Source organism: Stegostoma tigrinum, chromosome 18, assembly GCF_030684315.1.
Source record: "Stegostoma tigrinum isolate sSteTig4 chromosome 18, sSteTig4.hap1, whole genome shotgun sequence".
Lineage (NCBI taxonomy): Eukaryota > Metazoa > Chordata > Chondrichthyes > Orectolobiformes > Stegostomatidae > Stegostoma > Stegostoma tigrinum.
This window is the reverse complement of record NC_081371.1, coordinates 47226359-47245082: the sequence shown is the minus strand read 5'-3', so window position 1 is coordinate 47245082 and position 18724 is coordinate 47226359. Positions and strand designations below refer to the sequence as shown.

The window sequence follows — 18724 nt, the reverse complement described above, 5'->3', positions numbered from 1 at the left end:
ACATTATAACATAGTTTAATTGATTTAGTTTTATTTATATTCCCTGCTTCTTTGAGCAAGAATTGCGTAATTTTCAATTACGTAAATTCAATTAGGTATTCTGGATAAATATGGTTAGAGTCGAATATAACAAAAATCTTTGGGTTCTCTGTATTGTCGACACAGCTGTCATACAAGTTCACCAGACTTCCATCCTTTGAAGGAGGTCGAATATATTTGGGATCTCCAGTGGTATAGTCACCCACGAGAACCCGGGCGAGGAACATTGTCTTAAAATCCGATCGCCAGCGAAATGGAGCAGATAAGGACTTTGTCTGCAAGAATGGCTCATTCATTTCGGTGGTGCGGCAGTAACGGCTGGAGTACGAGGCATCACGGGCAAAATAAGTCCCTGTGTAAGGATTCAAAACATACCTCAACAGATTCCTTGTATAAGAATCCATCAATTACACAACACTACATGATTAAAGTGGGAAATTCTTATCAAATTTCCTGACATAATTGCTGCTTACCTTTTCCATAGACTGTAGCATGCAATCCATTTATTCTCCAGTCAAAATTTTGCAAACATATTGCTTCGACAAATTCATTGCCTGTGCCATGAAAGAGCATTCTCTCATTCAGCTCTATCCCATTTCTCATCTTTTTCAAGTGAATTTTTTTCCTGGCAGTGGAAAATTAAAGGTCAAAACATCAATTTGAAAACATAAAGCAAAGGATGTTGGCATTTTCAACATTTTATTCAACTCCCACCGCAGCTTATTAGAGGTTGAGGTCTGAAGCATGGGTGTAACAGACACTAGAATATAACTCCTGCAGTAAAAAGACTGTTAGATTGTGGTGTAATGAAGATAATTACAAATTATCAAAATGTACGATTTGAGTTGAATTAGGGGCATTCTGAATTGTGTGTATTAGTGCCAAATAGCACTGATTTATTAAAAGTTGTGCATGAAAGATTTAGTGGAATATGTGAAATGAATAATTGTAGAAAAGGATTGCAGTATGCGGATTTTCAGGTGTTCAACAAAGTCTCTCTCTCCCTCAGGCTTCAAGTCCGAAAGGAGATCTGGGGCTTTGGGTTGGGAAACAGAAATAATTCAAGTCAACACATCGTCTTGATTTAGAAATATACTACAGTTTCTTCAAAATCATGGAACTCCCTTCCTAATAATATTGGGGATGTCCCTACAACCCCAAGGACTGAAGTGATTCAGGGTGGCTGCTCACTACCAGTTTCTTGAGGGCAATTAAGGCTGAGCAATAAATACTGAACTAGCCGACAGTGCCCACATCCTACGAACAATGTTTTTTAAAAAAAGCTTCTGAAACTGAATTCATTGTGCATAATCTAGTTATTGTCTATCTTGATGGGAAACCCGGTACATCGAGACACTGCAAACTGGCAGTTCCCTTCCAGGCCACACACTATCCTGCTTTCTAAGTATATCACAGTTTCTTCACTGTCACTAGTCAAAATGCTGCAGTCGCCTCCCTAATAGTGGGATTGGTTTCACGACACCACAAAGGACTGCATTGGTTCAAAAAGTCTATTTACCACTACCTTCTCCGGGAGCACTTAGGGATGGGCAGCTTTGGGCAGTGATGCCCACACCAAATGAAACAAACTTTTAAAAAACGTATAATGTTACTTCAACTGCACTGTCATTTCCAGTTCATTTGGGTGGATGGCTGTTCTGCAATGCAGAGTGACATGCCAGTTCAATTCCTGCACCAGTTAAGGACAACATGAAATTCCTACCATCTCAACCTTGCCTGAGCCATAGTGACCATCAGGTAAGGGCTCACCACCAGCCATATTTCTCTAACGAGAGAAGCAACCTACAGCTCTCAGTGACTATTTTAGTTTCACTTTCACTTCAATTTATCTTATCTAAAAATAAGGACTGCTATAATCTATGGAAGACTGAATTTATTCAATTTTTGACAGTTTTTTTCTGCCAGCAACAAGTATCATGAAGGATGGTCATAGGGAGGAGACATGTGGTCAGATCTATCATTTGATAAACTATTGATATTCTAAGTTCTGCGTATTAAAGTTCTATTGAACACCACAGAAAACATACACACATTTATCACAGATATCAATAACAAGATGGTTTTCAAGAATCCAAATTATATGTTGAGGGCCTCTAAACTGGATTTGTGTTATGTTGCACATATTTCAACACTGGAACATAGGAAATAGAAGCAGGAGTAGGCCACTTAGCCCTTAAACCTCTCCCGGCATTTAATCAGATCATGGCTGATCCCGAACCTCAACATTAATTATCCATATTACCCCCCACCCCAATGCATTATTACCCTTAATAACTAGAAACCGAGCCTTCTTTGTTTTGAGCACACAAAATGATCAAGCCTCCACATTGCTTATTCTAAGATTTACCACCATCTGACTGAAAAAATTCCTCACAGCGTATGATTCTTCTGTCCTTATTCTGAGACCCTGTCCCTTAATTCTAAATGCCCCCTCTCCTACCCCAATCCTCTAGCCAGGGGAAACTTATATCTAGCCTGTTGAGCTCTGTTAAGAACTCTGCGTGTTTCAATAAGATTCTCTCATTATTCTTAACTCAAGAGAATACAGGCCCAGTTAGTGTAATCTCTCCACATAGGACAATCTTACCATCCTAAAAATCAAACTGATTAAACTCATAAATTAAAATTAAACAAACATTTCCTGGCAAGCCTCAGTGCGACTATAGTCTATAAGTGGAGTTGTGGCTTTATTTTTCCAACAGATTCACACTAGGTTTTTGTCAATCTTACAAAGGACCAGCAGTAGTTTCAAATTCCCTCATTAATTTGCGCCATCCCACTCAAGTCTTTTCAATCCTCACTGAGTTCATTAGCAACCTACCTCATTGCAAAAGTACCAGAGAAATCACATTTCTTGAATGTATTCTAGTTCTGAAAGGGTAAAAGTCCATATGCAAACTTTTAGATGCAGTGGTCTCAGCATTTTTAAAAGCTTTTTTTTGCTTATATCTGCATTGTATTTCCTATATCTTAATATTTTCAATGCTGCAAATTAAACGAAGAAATCCTCCACAACCACGTTTTCTTAAACATGCTGTTTACTTTGCATAAATGATGGTTCAGCAACTTCAAATATCAATTATTCCTACATCTGACTGAAAGCAAAGGACAGAAAACCTCCTCAAGACTGCCTGTTTATGCTGATTTACCCTTGCTTTACGGTGGCATTTTTTCTTTAGACTGATGAAACTCTTGAAGAACTTCTGTTGGAAGTAGCCATCGGCAAGATCAACACAGACGCATCTTTTATTTTGGCAAGTTGGGCGGGGTGGCATAAAAACCTGCCAAGCAGGGCTCAGATTGAGCTCAGTTGGAGAGCACTGAGCTCAGTGTAGCTGCAGTGGGAGAGGAGCTGATCAAACTCAGCTGGAGCAGGACAGGAGTTCTGCCTGTTTCTGTGCTGTACTGTTCTCGTAAATTTGTAAATGCAAAGGGTGATGGTAGAGGATTACTTTTGTAATTGAAAGCCTGTGACAAGCAGTGAACTACAGGAGAGATAATAGGAACTGCAGACGCTGGAGAATCCAAGATAACAAGGTGTGGAGTTGGATGAACACAGAAGGCCAAGCAGCATCATAGGAGCAGGAAAGCTGACGTTTTCGGCCTAGACCCTTAGGCCCGAAATGTCAGCTTTCCTGCTCCTACGATGCTGCTTGGCCTTCTGTGTTCATCCAACGCCACACCTTGTTATCTCAGTGAACTACCAGAACCGGTGCTGGGACCCTTGCTATTGTTATGCGTATAAACAACTTTGATGTGAATGTAGAAGGTTTAATTCATCAGTTTGCAAATTACACTAAAGTTGTGGGTGTTATTGATAGTGAAGCTACAGTCTGATATTGATCAGCTGGTAAAATGGGCAGATGGAATTTTATACTGATGAGTATGAATTGATGCATTTTGGGAGATGTAATAGGGAAGTGTATATGCAATAAATGTTAGGTCCCCAGGGAGCAGACAGGAGCAAATGAACTTTGGAGTACATAGATCCCTAAAGGTGTCAGCACAGGTAGGCAGTGTGGTGAAGAAGGTATGCAGAATTCTTGCCTTTATTAGCCAGGATGTAGAATATAGGAGCAAGGGTGTCACATAACAAATTTATAAAATATTGGTTAGGCCACAGATGGAATACTGTGTGCAGTTCTGATCTCCACACAATTAGAAGGATGTGATTTTACTGGAGAGTAAAATCTGATTCACCAGGATATTGCCTGGGATGAGTACAGACTGGATAGGCTGGATTTTCTTTTCCTTAATTAAGGGTTATGGTGAATGGGAGAGTAAGTGGCGCTTAGTCTCAAAGATCAGCCATGATCTTATTAAATGGCAGGGCAGGCTCGAGAGGCCAGATGACCTATTCCTGCTCCTAGTCCTTATGTTCTTGAAGCAGACAAGGCTGAGGAAGAATCAGATTGAGGGATATAATCTTTTCCCTATGGCAGATGTGTCTAAGACCTGAAGTCATAAGTTTAAGGTGAGGAGCAAGCAGTTTACAGAAGATCTAAGAAAAAAAAATACCCAGAGTGTGGTAGATATATGGAATGTGCTGCCTGAGAGGGTGGTGGAGGCAGGTACTCTCTCAACATTTAAAAAGTACCTCGATGAGTACTTGAAATGCCAGGGCTTAATAGGCTACGGTCCAAGTGCAGGTAAATGGGATGAGTGTAGTTTGGTGCTTGTTATCAGTATAGACACGATGGGCTGCTCATCCTACTTCAATGCTGTATGAGAAATCAGTACACATTTTGGCACAGGATGGAGCAAAGAAACTCTGGCCCCAAATTTGGGAAACATTAGTAAATACTGTTATGCACAATCCTTGGATTAAAGAAAAGCTTAAACACACTCTGATGAATCAGTCAAGTGGATGCTGAAAGAATAAAAACAAGATATTTTCTTATGTATTACCTGCAATAGAATTCCCATAAGTCTAGATTCTGAATTCTTTGAATTTTCTTGATTCGATTTTGATCCATTGACTGGCCAAAAAGTTTTGCGACTTCTGTGTATTCATTTGAAGCTTTGTGCAATGGGTTGAGCTAAAAACAGAATTGATATTCTAGTTTCAGAGATAATGGGAACTGCAGATGCTGGAGATTCCAAGATAATAAAATGTGAGGCTGGATGAACACAGCAGGCCAAGCAGCATCTCAGGAGCACAAAAGCTGACGTTTCGGGCCTGGACCCTTCATCAGAGAGGGGGATGGGGGGAGGGAACTGGAATAAATAGGGAGAGAGGGGGAGGCGGACCGAAGATGGAGAGTAAAGAAGATAGGTGGAGAGGGTGTAGGTGGGGAGGTAGGGAGGGGATAGGTCAGTCCAGGGAAGACGGACAGGTCAAGGAGGTGGGATGAGGTTAGTAGGTAGCTGGGGGTGCGGCTTGGGGTGGGAGGAAGGGATGGGTGAGAGGAAGAACCGGTTAGGGAGGCAGAGACAGGTTGGACTGGTTTTGGGATGCAGTGGGTGGGGGGGAAGGGCTGGGCTGGTTGTGTGGTGCAGTGGGGGGAGGGGATGAACTGGGCTGGTTTAGGGATGCAGTGGGGGAAGGGGAGATTTTGAAACTGGTGAAGTCCACATTGATACCATATGGCTGCAGGGTGCGCTCAGTTCGCAACAAACAACTGCACCTCCCAGTCGCAAACCATTTCCACTCCCCCTCCCATTCTCTTGATGACATGTCCATCATGGGCCTCCTGCACTGCCACAATGATGCCACCCGAAGGTTGCAGGAACAGCAACTCATATTCCGCCTGGGAACCCTGCAGCCATATGGTATCAATGTGGACTTCACCAGTTTCAAAATCTCCCCTTCCCCCACTGCATCCCTAAACCAGCCCAGTTCATCCCCTCCCCCCACTGCACCACACAACCAGCCCAGCCCTTCCCCCCCACCCACTGCATCCCAAAACCAGTCCAACCTGTCTCTGCCTCCCTAACCGGTTCTTCCTCTCACCCATCCCTTCCTCCCACCCCAAGCCGCACCCCCAGCTACCTACTAACCTCATCCCACCTCCTTGACCTGTCCGTCTTCCCTGGACTGACCTATCCCCTCCCTACCTCCCCACCTACACCCTCTCCACCTATCTTCTTTACTCTCCATCTTCGGTCCGCCTCCCCCTCTCTCCCTATTTATTCCAGTTCCCTCCCCCCATCCCCCTCTCTGATGAAGGGTCCAGGCCCGAAACGTCAGCTTTTGTGCTCCTGAGATGCTGCTTGGCCTGCTGTGTTCATCCAGCCTCACATTTTATTATCTTGATATTCTAGTTTGGGAGGTTATGATGCACTTGTGGCTTTTGAAATAAATTGCCTGAATGTACCCACCTGAAAAGGTTTGTCTCGTTCTATATTATCCCAATGTAAAGGAATGGGAATATCTTCATTTCCACAAATGAAACTGAAAAGATGCCATAACAAACAGACATTACAAAGTTACCATGCAATGGTATAAACTGATAAATGTAACACACACTAACCACACATGTCCACCCTTGGTGGGGAGGGGGTGAGACAGCATTTGTTCAGGCAGGACAACGGCCTGAAGAGTACACCATCAACTTTCGTACATTTGTTCCAATTCTGGGAGGGCAAGACTCTGTGCTTCTTAATGTCCACTTAATAGCCTTGTTCTGCTGCTGCAGGCATTCAGCCATCAGGGGGCAGGGCAGTTACCAGGTGAGAATTCTAAAAAGCAAACACTGTTAGGGTTACATGTAGGCATGGTCTCCTCGTTAATCGGAATTCAGTGCTTGATGTAGGCAGATCAGAATTTGTGGTGCACGTGCGCGCGCACGTGTGGGTGGTATGCTGAAAGCCACTCAACACTCCGAAACGCGCGTGTGCGCGGGAGGTGTAGACCCGTCCCCCACTCACTTAACTGTAGCCTGGGTTCCTGTGTAATTCACGGCTGTTCTCTGCGTGCATTGTCAGCAGCAGCCAACACTCCCCTGGGGATGTTGCCTAGACTGGACAGATGCTGCCCTTTGACTGACCAGCACGAGTCATATGGGCAACGGATTCCCACCCACAGGGTCCTTGATCCTGGAGAAGATCTGCTGTTCTGAAAAGAGATACTTAATTCTGGAAAGCCGGTGATGCAGGGCTCTTAGTGGTGAATGAAACTCCTGTTGCCTGCACTGAATGCTGCCCTTTCATTTAGTTATTCAGATGGGGAATTTTAATTGATTTCTCTGCATTTCTATACAAATTGATGCCTTCAAGAAGCAAAAAACTTGTTGCAGTGTAAAAAGCCATTGTATTTCAGTGGGAGCTCGACTTGGTCAGTAACACTGTCAGTTCTGTGGCAAAAGCCCCAGTCCAAACAACATGAACCAGTGTATCTCAAACTATGGACCATAAAGATTTTCCGGAGGGTCTGCTAGGATTGCTCAGCAGTCTCTGTAACTGTCAAATTGAATGTTAGCTGGGAGTGGAATTTGATTACCACATGCAGGGTGAACTAGCTGTCTCACCTTGGAGGACAGCATGCATGGAGGAGTATAAAAGATTGCCAGCTCAATTTCAGTTACAAAGGTTGAAGGGCAGAGGAACAAGGGCAGATTTTGTTTTGAACTCAAACTTATAATAAACTCAAAGATCTAGTGGTAAGGTATAAATCTAAGTATTGCTCTGTAAAAATTTCTTTTACAGTACCTATCTAAGACATTTTGTAAGTGACTATCAAATCTGCCTCCATTGCCTTTTCAGATAACAAATTCTAATTCCTAGAGATAATGGAGACTGCAGATGCTGGAGAACCAAGATAACAAAGTGTGAAGCTGGATGAACACAGCAGGCCAAGCAGCATCTCAGGAGCACAAAAGCTGACGTTTCGGGCCTAGACCCTTCATCAGAGAGGGGGATGGGGAGAGGGTTCTGAAATAAATAGGCAGAGATCAGTATATTATTTCCCCATCTGCTATTATTTTACATCATCATAAAGATGCCTCCCCTGCCAATGAAGAGTTATCCTACTAATCTCATTATTTATCCCAGTAAGTTCTCTCTAAAATCTGAAATATCCATGTAAAATGTCATCTCTTGACCATTCCTAATACAAGAGAGCCAATTTTCAGCCTGTCCAGATAACTGAAGTCCCTTGCAAGACACTGGAGCAAAAGTAGGCCATTTGCTCCACCAGTAAGATCATGGCTAATCTGATAAACCTCAATCCCACTTTCCTGCCTTTTCCCAATAAGTCTCGATTCCCTTGCTGATGAAAAATTTGTCCATCCCAGCCTTGCATGTTTTAAATGACCCAGCCTCAACAGCTGTTTGCAACGAAGAATTCCACAGATTCATTACCCTCAGAAGAAATTTCTTTTCATCTGTTTTAATTATGTGACTCCTTACTCTGAGATTACGCCCACTGGTCCTACACTCTCCCACAAATAAAAGCAGACTCTTAGCATGTACCAAGTCAAGCCCCTTAAGAATTTTATGTTTCAATGAGATTCCCTGAAATTATTCTCAAAAAGCTTTCACATCATTCTGAAAGAATAGTGTCCAGAACTGACCCCAATATGGCGACTGAGATCTTACTAAGGATTTTTAAAGGTTTAGCAAACTTGACTGTCTCCATGCCACGGTCATCTATTTATAAAGCCAAAACACTTGCATGCCTTTTTGAAAGTTTTTTCCAACTTGTTGCAGTGCAGATTTCCATCTGCAAATAGTCCTGCATAAAAATCTCCAGGTGAGTCTGTCCTTGATCCCTTTCAAAATTCTGCCATTTCATTCATGCCACCTCTCCATGTAATTCCTTAATTCTCAACAAGTCTGTACCTTCACAGGTCAATCTTGGTTATCTTTTTTAATGCTAAGGTGCCAATAAAAAAACACTTTTACTGCCCATCATATTTTATATGAATTTTTCTTAAGATTGTTTGTCACCCTTTCTAATTCCCTTTTCTGTTCCCTTAAAATTTTCAGGTTTGCAGGCATTTTAAGATTGTTTTTGTAACTTAATTAAATCTTCCTTTGTAAATTTGACCTATCCCTATCTTCCTCATCCTCAAAATATTAACTTGCACTGTTCCATCTACCATTGGTCTATGGTTCTCTGTTGATCAATAGTTAAATTAATTTAAAGGTCTTCTCTATTGCATGACGGTTGACAATATTCACATGACGGCTTTAAAAGACTATGAGATGATCAATGTAGGTTTATAAGTAAGTTAGTAATTTGCAGCCAACTATTAGGAAAGCTTCATCGTATTTCTATAAATTCTTGCTGTCAGATTATACCGACCTGAAAGCAGTGACACAGAAGGCTGCACGTTTCACTGGTCGTTGTTTCCCTGTTTCTTTATTGGTTTGTTTCATTGCTGCAAAAGAAGGATATTCCGATCACTGGAACTTGCAATTTTTCAACCCAAATCTGACCATTAATACATCAATACAGCAGGTCTATATCTAAAATGTTAGTTTGACTGAGAGACTCGGAATAGAGAATCATTGTAGATTGAATTTATTTGAATAAAACATTAGGAATAAATGAACCTATCTTTCATTTAATTGGCGACTTCAATTATTTTTCATACTTCCAGTCGAAGTTTGATACATTGACCACAAATGCATTTGTCTATGGCTGATCTGATAATCCTCAGCTTCACATTCCTGCCTTTTCCTAATAATCCTTGCTTCCTTTACTGATTAAAAACCTGTCTATCTCAGCCTTGAATATACCAAATGGTCTGATCCAGCCTTGGCAGCCCTCTGTGGTAAAGAATTCCCAAATACAAAGCAACGTTGAAAAATTCTAACCGCAGAAGTACAAGGCAGCAGCTGACTAAATAATCTATAAGAACATAACATCAAAGCAAGTATGTATATGATTGAATAATAGCAGAAATTTCTCAGCAGATCAGAAACCATCTGTGGAAATAGATACAGAGATAATGTTTCAGGTCAATGAAATATCATCAGGAAGGGAAGAAGTTCAGAGATCTAACAGGCTGTGAGCAAATACAGAGGCAGAGAAAAATGGGGATGAGGAGAGATAATAGTTGTAATGGGATGGAAAGTAGGAAACAATGAAATGATACAAGTCCATCAGCAGTACTATCACTGTAATACAAAAGGACGACCGTACAGATGCTGGAAATCTAAAACAAAAATGGGTTGAAGACCCTTCACCAGAACTAGACCTGAAGTACTAAAATATTAACTGGTTCTCATTGGATGCTAACTGGTCAGTTGATTATTTCAGAAATTTTCTGCCTTTATTTCTGATCTTCAGCATCAACAGTAGCTTGCTTTTTTTTTAAACCATGGAACATGAGTAAAGAGAAACAGAAGTTAAGAAATTGGACATTTTGACAGAGAAACACTAAAGGAGGAATCTAATGTGAAGAATTAGGGTGTATTACATTGGTATTTGAGCTATGCTGCAAATTAAATGATGAAGTATAGTGCGCAAGATAATAAAATGTGAGGCTGGATGAACACAGCAGGCCAAGCAGCATCTCAGGAGCACAAAAGCTGACGTTTCGGGCCTAGACCCTTCATCAGAGAGGAGGATGGGGGGTGGGAACTGGAATAAATAGGGAGAGAGGGGGAGGCGGACCGAAGATGGAGAGTAAATAAGATAGGTGGAGAGAGTGTAGGTGGGGAGGTAGGGAGGGGATAGGTCAGTCCAGGGAAGACGGACAGGTCAAGGAGGTGGGATGAGGTTAGTAGGTAGCTGGGGGTGCGGCTTGGGGTGGGAGGAAGGGATGGGTGAGGGGAAGAACCGGTTAGGGAGGCAGAGACAGGTTGGACTGGTTTTGGGATGCAGTGGGTGGGGGGGGAAGAGCTGGGCTGGTTGTGTGGTGCAGTGGGGGGAGGGGATGAACTGGGCTGGTTTAGGGATGCAGTAGGGGAAGGGGAGATTTTGAAACTGGTGAAGTCCACATTGATACCATATGGCTGCAGGGTTCCCAGGCGGAATATGAGTTGCTGTTCCTGCAACCTTCAGGTGGCATCATTGTGGCAGTGCAGGAGGCCCATGATGGACATGTCATCAAGAGAATGGGAGGGGGAGTGGAAATGGTTTGCGACTGGGAGGTGCAGTTGTTTGTTGCGAACTGAGCGGAGGTGTTCTGCAAAGCGGTCCCCAAGCCTCCGCTTGGTTTCCCCAATGTAGAGGAAGCCGCACCGGGTACAGTGGATGCAGTATACCACATTGGCAGATGTGCAGGTGAACCTCTGCTTAATGTGGAATGTCATCTTGGGGCCTGGGATGGGGGTGAGGGAGGAGGTGTGGGGACAAGTGTAGCATTTCCTGCGGTTGCAGGGGAAGGTGCCGGGTGTGGTGGGGTTGGAGGGCAGTGTGGAGCGAACAAGGGAGTCACGGAGAGAGTGGTCTCTCCGGAAAGCAGACAGGGGAGGGGATGGAAAAATGTCTTGGGTGGTGGGGTCGGATTGTAAATGGCGGAAGTGTCGGAGGATAATGCGTTGTATCCGGAGGTTGGTAGGGTGGTGTGTGAGAACGAGGGGGATCCTCTTGGGGCGGTTGTGGCGGGGGCGGGGTGTGAGGGATGTGTCGCGGGAAATGCGGGAGACGCGGTCAAGGGCGTTCTCGATCACCGTGGGGGGAAAGTTGCGGTCCTTAAAGAACTTGGACATCTGGGATGTGCGGGAGTGGAATGTCTTATCGTGGGAGCAGATGCAGCGGAGGCGGAGGAATTGGGAATAGGGGATGGAATTTTTGCAGGAGGGTGGGTGGGAGGAGGTGTATTCTAGGTAGCTGTGGGAGTCGGTGGGCTTGAAATGGACATCAGTTACAAGCTGGTTGCCTGAGATGGAGACTGAGAGGTCCAGGAAGGTGAGGGATGTGCTGGAGATGGCCCAGGTGAACTGAAGGTTGGGGTGGAAGGTGTTGGTGAAGTGGATGAACTGTTCGAGCTCCTCTGGGGAGCAAGTGGCGGCACCGATACAGTCATCAATGTACCGGAGGAAGAGGTGGGGTGACATCAATGTACCGGAGGAAGAGGTGGGGTTGACATCAATGTACCGGAGGAAGAGGTGGGGTTATAGTGCGCACATGCTTTAAAACATCCACCTAGTAGAAAGCAGCTTCTATCTTGCAGAAGTAAAACTGTTAGAGGCAGGGAAAAAGAACAAGTTACTCAGCCAACAGACAAGGATTTAATTCTATCTCTGGGATCTCAGTTACACTTATAGAACTGCCAAGCTTTATCTTGACAGTAGCTTGTCAGCATCATAATTTATTTTTTACCACATTCCATTACTTCATGCAGCTTAAACATAAAATGTACGCAGTTCTTTCGTCAGCTACTGAGGTGCTGAGTCTACTGGAGCAGCAAGTCCCCAGTACGATTCCATCCTTTTGTCTTCCAGACAACTCACAACCTGGCATCATCCTGTTTGATCTTGAGTTGACCCTCCAACTCCATATCCTCTCCACAAGATCACCTACTTTGTAAATGACCTGACTCCAGTCCATCTCAGCTTTTCCACAATAAAACCCTCATCAGTGCCTTTATCACTTCTAGGCTGGACAATCCCAAAGTACTTCTGACTTGCCTCCTACATTTGATCTTCTGTGACTAATTCAAAACATTGTTATTTGTATCCTAACTCACATCCTCTGGTTCACACATCACATCTGTGCTCCTTTACTTCCATGATCACTTCATCCATCAATGCTTCATACTTAAAATTGCCATGTTCAATTACATCCACCGCTGCTTACCCATCTCTTTGACCATCTTCAGCCCTACTATTCTTTGAGATCTCTACACCTGCCCAATTCTATCTATTGTGCAGCCTTTATTATAATTGCTGCATCCTTGGCAGGAATACCTGCAATTGTCAGTATCCCAAGCTCTGGAATTCCTTCACTAAACCTCTCATTCTTCCTTTAAGCTGCTTCATACAACAACCTTTTTAGACCAAGCATTTGATTATTTGCCATAATATTCCCTGTATAGATTTGTCAAATTATGTTTGATAACAATGTGGAGATGAGTCTTGGGCATTTTACTATGTCAAAAGTACTATACAAACACAAGTTATTGTTGATCCATTCAGCAAACTGAACTATGAATAAAGACAGAGTGTATGCATTTCTAAGATTACACAGCAAGACAAATCCTGCCTATTCTCAGCAAAGCTCCAAAGAACAGTCAGCAGTGGGAACCTGACCTATTCTCCAAACCTCAGTTTGGCAGCTCTTCCAGCAGAAAATGCTGCAAATACCAGTGGGCCAGGTAGTATGCAGAGAGAAACAGGGTTTATGTTTCAGGTGGACAAGCTTCCCACAGGTACTGCCAAATATGTTGAGTACTTCTAGTATTTAGAGCTTTTATTACAGATCTTCAGCATCTGCAATATTTTATGCAGAGAAGAGAAGAAACCAAGATCTCCTCTGTTATCCTCTCTGATGAAGGGTCTAGGCCCGAAACGTCAGCTTTTGTGCTCCTGAGATGCTGCTTGGCCTGCTGTGTTCATCCAGCTCCACACTTTATGATCTTGGATTCTCCAGCATCTGCAGTTCCCATTATAGAACATTGAACATTACAGCACAGTACAGGCCCTTCAGACCTCGATGTTGTGCCGACCTGTCATACCGATCTCAAGCCCATCTAACCTACACTATTCCATGCACGTCCATATGCTTATCCAATGATGACTTAAATGTACCTAAAGTTGGCGAATCTACTACCGTTGCAGGCAAAGCGTTCCATTCCCTTACTACTCTGAGTAAAGAAACTACCTCTGACATCTGTCCTATATCTTTCGCCCCTCAATTTAAAGCTACGTGCCCTCATGCTCGCCGTCACCATCCTAGGAAAAAGGCTCTCCCTATCCACCCTATCTAACCCTCTGATTATTTTATATGTTTCAATCAAGTCACCTCTCAACCTCCTTCTCTCCAATGAAAACAGCCTCAAGTCCCTCAGCCTTTCCTCGTAAGACCTTCCCTCCATACCAGGCAACATCCTAGTAAATCTCCACTGCACCCTTTCCAAAGCTTCCACATCCTTCTTATAATGCGGTGACCAGAACTGTACACAATACTCCAAATGCAGCCGCACCAGAGTTTTGTACAGCCTCACCATAACCTCTTGGTTCCGGAACTCGATCCCTCAATTAAAAAAAGCTAAAACACTGTATGTCTTCTTAACAGCCCTGTCAACCTGGGTGGCAACTTTCAAGGATCTGTGTACATGGACACCGAGATCTCTCTGCTCATCTACACTGCTAAGAATCTTACCATTAGCCCTGTACTTTGCCTTCCGGTTACTCCTACCAAAGTGCATCACCTCACACGTGTCTGCATTAAACTCCATTTGCCACCTTTCAGCCCAGCTCTGCAGCATATCTATGTCTCTCTGCAACCTACAGCATCCTTTGTCACTATCCACAACTCCACCAACCTTAGTGTCGTCTGCAAATTTACTAACCCATCCTTCTACGCCCTCGTCCAGGTCATTTATAAAAATGACAAACAGCAGTGGACCCAACACCGACCCTTGTGGTACACCACCAGTAACTGGTCTCCAGGATGAGCATTTCCCATCAACTACCACCCTCTGTCTTCTTTCAGCAAGCCAATTTCCAATCCAAACTGCTATATCTCCCACAATTCCATTCCTCCGCATTTTGTACAATAGCCTATTGTGGGGAACGTTATCGAACACCTTGCTGAAATCCGTATACACATCAACCGGTTTACTCTCATCTACCTGTTTGGTCACCTTCTCAAAGAACTCAATAAGGTTCGTGAGGCACGACGTTCCCTTCACAAAACCGTGCTGACTATCCCTAATCAATTTATTCTTTTCTAGATGATTATAAATCCTATCCCTTGTAACCTTTTCCAACACTTTACCAACAACTGAGGTAAGGCTCACTGGTCTATAATTACCAGGGTTGTCTCTACTCCCCTTCTTGAATAGGGGAACCACATGTGCTATCCTCCAGTCATCTGGCACTATTCCTGTAGACAATGACGAGTTAAAGATCAATGCCAAAGGCTCGGCAATCTCCTCCCTGGCTTCCCAGAGGATCCTAGGATAAATCCCATCCGGCCCAGGGGACTTATCTATCTTCACCCTCTGAAGGATTTCTAGTACCTCTTCCTTGTGAACCTCAATCCCACCTAGTCTAGTAGCCTGTATCTCTGTACTCTTCTCGACAACATTGTCATTTTCTAGAGTGAATACTGTTGAAAAATATTCATTTAGCGCTTCCCCTATCTCATCGGACTCCACACACAACTTACCACTAATATCCTTGATTGGGCCTAATCTTACTTTCGTCATTCTTTTATTCCTTAAATACCTATAGAAAGCCTTAGGGTTTACCCTGATCCTATCCGCCAACAACTTCTCATGTCTCCTCCTGGCTCTTCTGAGCTCTCTCTTTAGGTCTTTCCTGGCTACCTCGTAGCCCTCAAGCACCCTAACTGAGCCTTCACATCTCATCCTAACATAAGCCTTCTTCTTCCTCTTGACCAGAGATTCCACCTCCTTCGTAAACCATGGCTCCCGCACTCTACAGCTTCCTCCCTGCCTGACAGGTACATACTTATCTAGGACACACAGGAGCTTTTCCTTGAATAAGCTCCACATTTCTAATGTGCCCATCCCTGCAGTTTCCTTCCCCATCCTATGCTCCCTAAATCTTGCCTAATCTCATCGTAATTGCCTTTCCCCCAGCTCTAACTCTTGCCCAGTAGTATACACCTATCCCTTTCCATCACTAAAGTAAACATAACAGAATTGTGATCGCTATCACTAAAGTGCTCACCTACTTCCAAATCTAACACCTGGCCAGGCTCATTACCCAGTACCAAATCTAATGTGGCTTTGCCCCTTGTTGGCCTATCTACATACTGTTTGGAAGCCCTCCTGCACACACTGGACAAAAACTGACCCATCTATAGTACTCGAACTATAGTGTTCCCAGTCAATATTTGGAAAGTTGAAGTCCCCCATGACAACTACCCTGTCTCTCTCACTCCTATCGAGAATCATCTTTGCTATCCTTTCCTCTACATCTCTGGAACTATTCGGAGGCCTATAGAAAACTCCCAACAAGGTGACCTTTCCTTTCCTGTTTCTAACCCCAGCCCATACTACCTCAGTTGACGAGTCCCCAAACATCCTTTCTGCAACTGTAATACTGTCCTTGACCAACAATGCCACACCTCCGCCCCTTTTACCATCTTCTCTGTTCTTACTGAAACATCTAAATCCCGGAACCTGCAACAACCATTCCTGTCCCTGCTCTATCCATTATCTCTTTTTGCTGTAGATTTTCAACAATATTCTGTTTAAATCACCAATCTTACACTGTCACTGGATCAATTTTCATTTGCATCAACCCTTGGTGCAGTGCAAGAACAGAAACAGATTATCTAGCTGAAGATCTTTACCTTGGAAATCTAACGTGTAGTTGAATTTTGCAGTGGAAAAAGAAATAACACCTTGAGGATTCATTCTGTACATCATATCAATATCTTCGCTGCTCACAGAACATGAAATATTTGGGTCCCTCTGAAAACAAAAAACACAGAAAATCTAAGAAAACATAATTGATTTTTAACACCACCATGCCATCTTTGGGAAACAAAACAAAAACAAATCTTACTGCAGTGACAATGTCAGTTCAATGTGCCATGTGACTGGCAGAAAATGACCTCTAAAAGCTAAAGTTTTTACTCTTAACATTATTTTGAAAGAAAAGTAGATCTTAATTTATTTGTAACACAAATTTAGGATAGAATGAAAACAGAAATTAAAATGAGATATGATTTGAAAATAGAATATTAAAAATGATAAGAAATACAGGTTCTCAAACATATTGACCCTTGCTATGGTATAATTCCATAAACCCCAAGAATATTAGCACTTTCAAGAGAACAGTCCTACATGCAAATTGTATCAATTTAAGTAAAGTACGCAGAGGTGAAGGGCATTGATAAAGGTTTTATGGCATCTATAGACAGAAACTTATTGATATAGGTGTGGATTGGCGTCAAATGTTCGTAAGGTGCCACTCTGAATAAACTAAGTTAAACACTAGTACTAGTTTCTTCCTTGACCAACTGCCAATAAGAAGTTTAATACTGGGGTACTGATCAACCCTAGTGTCCTTCCTGTCTGTCCAATGTAACAGTCATTGCATGGTATTTTGTAAACCACTTTGGTTCTGCATGTTGTGAGAATGGGGTCTTTAATCCTTGTAAGCATTTGACGTAGACATTTTTTAAAATTCAATCACAGGATGTAGGCATCGCTAGCTAGACCAGCAATTTTGCCCCATTTCTAATTGCCCACAGGGCAGTTAACAGTCAACTACAATTAAAGTTTTGGCAAAAATTTGTAACTCGGGTTGCGCGTGAGGTTGTTGACTTGCTCGCCAAGCTGACTTGTTTTTGTTCAGACCTTTCATCACCATGCTGGGTAACATCATCAGCAATGCCTCTGTTGAAGCAATGTTGTTCTACTCTGCTCGGAATTTATACAGTCGGTGGTCCCTTACGGTGAGTAGTGTCATTTCCGGTTTTGATCTGTATGGGTTTGTATATGGGGTCCAATTCAATGTATTTATTGATTGCAATATGGGTTGATAACCATCTAGGAATTCCTGTGTGTGTCTGTGTTTGGCATGGGCTACCATAATTACATTGTCCCAGTTAACCTGATGGCCTTCATTGTCCGAGTGTACTGATATTAAGGATAATTTGTCATGTTGTTTTGTTGCTAGCTAATGTTAGTGTATTCTGACGGCTAGTGTCCTTCCTGTCTGTCCAATGTAACAGTCATTGCATGGTATTTTGTAAACCACGTTGATTCTGCATGTTGTGAGAATGGGGTCTTTAATCCTTGTAAGCATTTGACGTAGAGTGGCTGTGGGCTTGTCTGCTACCATGATTCCTAGTGGTTTTAGGAGTATTGTTGTCAGTTCTGGTATGTTCTTGATGTAGGGCAGTATGGCCAATGTGTTAGTGCATACTGTGTCCTCTTGTTGTTGTATGTTTAGTAGGCGCCTATGGATGAAGTTGCAGGGATAGCTGTTCATAGCAAAGATTTTGTATAGGTATTCCTCCTCTTTCCTGCGTAGTTTTGGAGTGTTGCAGAGAGTCGTGGCCTGTTTAAATAGTGTCCTAATGCAGCTTTGTTTGTGGACATTGGAGTGATTGCTATGGAAGTTGAGGATTTGTTCACTTTGGGTTGCTTTCCCGTATACAGAGGTTTGAAACTCCCCGTTCGTCATCGGTTCAACTCTGACATCTAGAAATGGAAGCTGATTGTTGTTTTCTTCTTCTCTTGTGAATTTAATCCCTGCGAATACGTTGTTGATGAGGTGGTGGGTCTCTTTGTTGCATTTAGTGATGACAAATGTATCATCTGTGTACCCGATCCACAGTTTAGGTTGAACGTGGGGGAGGGTGGCATTTTCTCGTCTTTGCATGACTGCTTTTGTGAGAAATCCTGAGATGGGTGGCTGTATGGGTGTGCCATTGATTTGTTTGTATACTTGACCATTAGAGGCTAAGTGTATGGCATGGTGAGGTGAGGCACTAGTCTAGTATTTAATGGTCAAGTATAAAAACTGATCAATGGTACACCAATGGGGTCACCCATCTCAGGAGTCATCACAGAAGCAGTCAAGCAAAGACTAGGACGTACCATTATTCACCGCGTTCGAC

General features: G+C 43.0%; 1 protein-coding gene across 17 annotated transcripts in view; it reads right to left on the bottom strand.

Annotated features, from left to right (window-relative positions):
• LOC125460725 (protein mono-ADP-ribosyltransferase PARP11) overlaps window positions 1-18724 on the bottom strand; it is a 34421-nt gene that overhangs the window by 6075 nt on the left and 9622 nt on the right. For 16 of the 17 annotated variants that reach the window (XM_048548516.2, XM_048548526.2, XM_048548519.2 and 13 more), the window contains 6 exons: window positions 16445-16565; window positions 9308-9383; window positions 6382-6454; window positions 4969-5099; window positions 513-664; window positions 76-391 (listed from right to left, as the gene is read on the bottom strand). In XM_048548516.2, coding sequence (XP_048404473.1) covers window positions 78-391; window positions 513-664; window positions 4969-5099; window positions 6382-6454; window positions 9308-9383; window positions 16445-16565 — 867 coding nt within the window. In that variant the 3' untranslated portion in view covers window positions 76-77. Of the gene's footprint in view, window positions 1-75; window positions 392-512; window positions 665-4968; window positions 5100-6381; window positions 6455-9307; window positions 9384-16444; window positions 16566-18724 lie in introns of those variants that run through there. The other variant, XM_048548527.2, reaches the window with a different exon arrangement.